Raw genomic sequence first — 5,253 nt, 5'->3', positions numbered from 1 at the left:
TCTTCTGCTACTTAAGTAACCAGGTGAGGCATTCTTCTAGCACTTCTAAGCTCAAAACATTTGAAAACCATCATCAAACTTTTCCCCAGGACACGGAGTAGGTGCTGATTCCAAGTGTAACCTCCAAACGTTATGAAGTTAGGAAGCAGTTCCCATCTCCCAACCATCACAGATAAACTGTCTTCCATTCCTTTCCCAGAATCCCAGAAACAGACTGGGTCACTGTGGTTCAGCCGTCTTCACTGTCCAGCAACCCAACTCCCAGGAGTCACTTTTCAAAGATTCCACAGTATCTGGAATGAGAATCACTAACTTGAAGGGGTGGGCCTGAAGCCGAAGTCACAGCCTCACCCTGTGTGTCCCTGACTGGCGTTCAGCGCCTACTCCTCCGAGTGGACACATTATCGTGTTTTCATTTCAGCACTCATAATTCAGAATACAGCTTCAAACCTGTCTTAACAGCTGTCCCCCGCTGCAGCTCTGCACATTCGGACCAACATTGTGCCACACCCTACGCGACCTCAGCACAGTCTGGGATAATGCCCAAATTAGCCAATCTGGGCACGGATGAGTCACTGATTTGCAAAAGTTTGGATGTGCACTGTTCGCCAAGCCAGACCCATGCCCACTCAGGCCCTGGGGCATCACCATTTTCTGTGCGATCTGCGCCCAGAGAAAGGTGGCAGCCCCTGCGGGGGCCGGGCCTGGCCCAAGAAGTCCCGCGGCCGCGCAGCCCAGTCAATGGCGCAGGACCCGCCTCCAGCGTCCCTGGGCAGGCCCCCCGCGTGCAGAGAAGCGGGACCCGCTTCCTAATCCCAAGAGGCGGCGGGCCGCTGGGGTTGCTGAACGCCCTCTCCCCCCCACAACACGCCCGCTCGAGGGCGGGACGCCGTGGCCGAGGCTGCCAGTCGCCGCGAAGGTTGCCCCTCGCCGCGAAAGGTGCCCCGCGCCCCTCACCGCCCGCCCGGGATGAACGCGTGAGTCTCTGTAAAGCGCCGCTAACTTTCCCTGCGTCTCAGACTGCGCTCTCTCGACGGGTCAAAGGCGACGGGCCTTTGCCCAGGACGGTGCCCCGGCTCCTCACGCGACCCTTCGCCTCTCCGCGGCCGCCCGCCGCCCCACACCCCAGGGCCGGCAAGCCCCCAGCCCCCGCCCGGGCGCCCTCTCCCCTGCCCCGTCGCGGCCACCAGCAGGATCTCCGCGCCCCGCGCCCCCGCCCCCGCCGCTCACCCTACGCCTCGGCGCTCGCGCGCTTGCTGCGGGGCCGGCTTCTGGTGAGGTGGTGCAATCCCTGACCGGGCGGTGGCTCCGCGCCTCAAATAGGCTCGGCCCGGCCAGCCTCTCCCGAGGCGGGGCCGCCACCCCCGCCCAGCCCGGCCTCGCCCCACCACACGCGCGGCTGCGCGGTTCCAGGGCGCCGGTTCCAGGGCGCCGCTGAGAAGCTCCGGATCCAGAGAGCGGCCGGTGGGACGCTTGCGGGCGGCCCCCAGCCCCGCAGCCCCCAGCTGGTGTCCCGCGTCCACCCGAGACCGGGAGTGGCGCCACGTTCACCGCCCTCTCTCCAGATCACCTGGTGACTCCTCAGACTAGGACGGGGAGAGTCAGCGAAGCTTTCGGAGTGTGCTGCTTTGAAGAGTTTGCTTGCTTGCTTGTTTTAACCGAGTTTGCCTGTTTTCTGCCTGAATTGCAGACGCTCTCGTCCTTTCTGCATTTATTTTACCTAAGTCCTCTCTCAGTGTCAAAGCCTTCCCAAGAAGTGCACAGTGACTTGTGTCGCTGGGAGGGCCCTGTCAAGTTTACTGAGGTGCTGGGTGAGATAGATGGCTCCATGTCCTTGACCTTGCACTCTTTCCCTTTCTGAACTGCGATGTGAGGACCCACTTCACGCTGAGGGCCCGAAATTGCTTTTGTTTGCCCCGCACCGCATCCTCAGCATCTTACCTAGGGTTTGGTGTGTAGTGAGTTCTCAGAAAAGATTTGTTTCATGAATGAATGAACGAAATAACGAATCCCTTCCTAGAGAGCCTATTTGTTTTCTCAAAGATCGGGGAGACTCCGGACGAAGGAGAGAACAGTTAAATACAAAAGTGGCTTTGGTAAAGGCAGGAATAGGATAAAGCTACCACTCTAAAAAAAGGTTCTTATAACAAATAGTGATTCTTGCAAGAGAGAAGGTATTTATTTGGTATTTCACTGGATAATAACTGAGTGAAATGGTTAAGGACATGCAAGATGGATTGTTTGAAATTCATAGAAACAGAGTAGAATGTTGGTTGCCAGGGCCTAGGGATATGAGAGAAAATGGGGAGATGTTGGTCAAAGGGTAAAAACTTTCAGTTATAAGATAAATAAGTTCTGGAAACCCAATGTACAGTGTGATGACTATTATTAACAATACTATATCATATATTTCATAGTTGCTGAAAGAGTAGTCTTAAATGTTCTCACCACACACAAAAGAAATGGTAATGTGTGAGGTGATGAATGTGTTAACTAATTTTACTATGGTAATCATTTCATAATATATACGTATATCAAAAAAATAAAGTTAGGAATAATGAAAGCTAATATTCATTGAGCACTTATGTGCCTTGGATTATACTTAGTACATATATGCCCATATATGGGCAAGCCCCCATATATCTACCCCCATTTTATTTGTTTATTTATTAATATTTTTTTCCAAGTTTGTTTTTAATCACCCAGTGCTCACCACAACCAGTGCACTCCTTAGTCCCCACTCTTTATTTTACCCTTTCCCCCACCAGCCTCTTCTCTGGTAACTCTCAGTTTGTTCCTTATAGTTACAGTGTGTTTCTTTGTTTGTCTCTTTTTTTCATTTCCCTTTGCTCATTTGTTTTGTTTCTTAAATTCCATGTGTGAGTGGAATTCATATGGTATTTGTCATATGGTATTTGGCTTAACATTATACAGTCTGGCTCCATCCACATCATTGGAAATGGCAAGATTTCATGCTTTTTTATGGCTGAATAATATTTCACTCTGTGTATATATACCACATCTTTTTTCTTTTTTAAGACATATTTATTCAGCGTCATGATCAGACTATTAAATTTAGCAATCAACAGCATGGGTGCAAAAAAAAAAATCTACATTAAAACCCTTTGTTGGAATGCTTTACATTTTCCACAGAACAGAAACTAAAATAACCTGTTATACAATTAGTCACAAATACAGTCCTCGAGTTTTTTGCCCATACACATGAGTATTGTCTAAAACATGTCTTCTTTGTAGCAGCTAGGCCCTGCCACCACTGTGCTTGGCTGAGTTTACAAATCTGTTGTAACCTGTAGCTTCCCTGACACTTCTCTGGCTCTCCTCTCCTGCTAAGCTTTGTTTCCTGGCAGTAATTAAAACCTTCTGCCACTGCCATAGCTACTGCTGCTGCTGGAACCACCATAGCCACCTTGGTTTCATGGTTTGGCAAAGTATTGGCCTCCACCACCATAGGGGCCAGAGCTTCTGCCTCCAAAATTTCCTCCTTTCATGGGTCCAGAATTTGAGGATTGATTGTCGTAATTGCCAAAATCATTATAGCTTCCGCCACCTCCAAAGTTGCTTCCATCATTACCAAATCCGTGATAGCCATCCCCACTGCCACCATATCCATCACCACTCGACTGCCGCCAAAGCCACCTCGCCCACTGAAGTTCCCTCCACGACCAAAATTGTCATTCCCACCAAAACCACCTCCACGACCACCACGGAAGTTTCCAGAACGACTTTGGCCTCTTTGGCTGGATAAAGCACTAGCCATCTCTTGCTTAGATAGGGCTCTCCTTACCTCACGGTTGTGGCCATTCACAGTATGGGATTTTTGAATGACTATCTCGTCTACAGAGTCGTGGTCATCAAATGTTACAAAAGCAAAACCTCTCTTTTTGCCACTGCCTCGGTCAGTCATGATCTCAATCACTTCAATTTTCCCATACTGTTCAAAATAATCTCTTAAATGGTGTTCTTCAGTGTCTTCTTTAATGCCACCAACAAAAGTCTTTTTCACAGTTAAATGTGCACCAAGTCTTTGAGAATCTTCTCTTGAGACAGCCCTCTTTGGTTCCACAACTCTTCCATCCACCCTGTGTGGCCTTGCATCCATGGCTGCATCCACCTCCTCCACAGTGGCGTACGTGACAAACCCAAAGCCTCTGGAGCGCTTGGTGTTTGGATCTCTCATCATCACACAGTCTGCAGGCGTTCCCCATTGCTCAAAATGGCTCCTCAGACTCTCATCAGTTGTTTCAAAGCTCAGACCTCCAATGAAGAGCTTCCGCAGCTGTTCAGGCTCTTTGGGAGACTCTGACTTAGACATGACGTCGATGGGAGGGGAGACTAATGGTGCTTACTTGGCAGCGTCCACGGGCAGAAAGCTATATACCACATCTTCTTTATCAGTGGACACTTGGGCTGCTTCCATATCTTGTCTATTGTAAATAATGCTGCTAAAAACATTGTTTTTGTATTCTTTCGGTAAATACCCAGTAGTGTGATTGCTGGATCTTAGGGTAGTTCTATTCATAACTCTTTGATGAATCTCCAACTGATTTCCAGAGTGGCCACACCAGTTTGCATTCCCACCAACACAGCAAGAGGGTTCCTTTTTCTCCATATCCTCACCAACACTTGTTGTTTCTTGTGTTTTTGATTTTAGGTGGTATCACACTGTAGTTTTGATTTGCATTTCCCTGATAATAAGTGATGATGAGCATGTTTTCATGTGTCTGTGGAAAAATGTCTATTCAGGTCTTCTGCCCACTTTTAATTGGATTATTTGTTTTTGGGGCATTGAGTTTTATAAGTTCTTTACGTATTTTGCATACTAACCCTTTATCAGATATGTCATTTGTAAATATCTTCTCCCATTCTGTGGGTTGACTTTTAGTTCTGTTGATTGTTTCTTTGGCTGTGCAGAAGGTTTTTATTTTGTTGTAGTTCCAACAGTTTATTTTTGCTTTTGTTTCCATTTCCTCAGAAGACATATCTAGAAAGAAGTTGCTACAACAGATTCAAACAAGTTACTCCCTCTGTTCTCTTCTAGGATTTTTATTGGTTCAGGTCTCACATTTAGGTCTTTAATCCATTTTGAGTTTATTTTGGTATATGGTATAACAAAGTGATCCAATTTCATTATTTTATATGTTGCTGTCCAGTTTTCCAACATCAATTGTTGAAGGTATACTCTTTTTCCCATTGGATATTCTTTCCTGCTTTGTCAAAGATTGACTGTATAAT

At 47.6% G+C, this 5,253-nt stretch overlaps 2 protein-coding genes across 2 annotated transcripts in view; both read right to left on the bottom strand.

The window, feature by feature from the left end:
- LGALS3 (galectin 3) overlaps positions 1–1,367 on the bottom strand; it is an 18,902-nt gene extending 17,535 nt beyond the window's left edge. Inside the window, exon 1 of the mRNA XM_034648475.1 lies at positions 1,231–1,367. The gene's annotated coding sequence lies outside the window, so the exon portion shown is untranslated. The remainder of the gene's footprint in view (positions 1–1,230) is intronic.
- A 1,669-nt stretch (positions 1,368–3,036) lies between these two features.
- On the bottom strand, positions 3,037–4,368 carry LOC100467781 (heterogeneous nuclear ribonucleoprotein A1-like). Its single transcript, XM_019809931.2, is given in 2 exon segments — positions 3,037–3,643; positions 3,646–4,368. Coding segments are annotated over 2 exon segments (897 nt in total). The 5' UTR covers positions 4,334–4,368; the 3' UTR covers positions 3,037–3,434.
- Between the last annotated feature and the right edge of the window lie 885 nt (positions 4,369–5,253).

Source organism: Ailuropoda melanoleuca, chromosome 20 (genome assembly GCF_002007445.2).
Source record: "Ailuropoda melanoleuca isolate Jingjing chromosome 20, ASM200744v2, whole genome shotgun sequence".
Classification (NCBI taxonomy): domain Eukaryota; kingdom Metazoa; phylum Chordata; class Mammalia; order Carnivora; family Ursidae; genus Ailuropoda; species Ailuropoda melanoleuca.
Note: the sequence above shows the minus strand (reverse complement) of the source record. Positions and strands in the feature narration are given on the sequence as shown.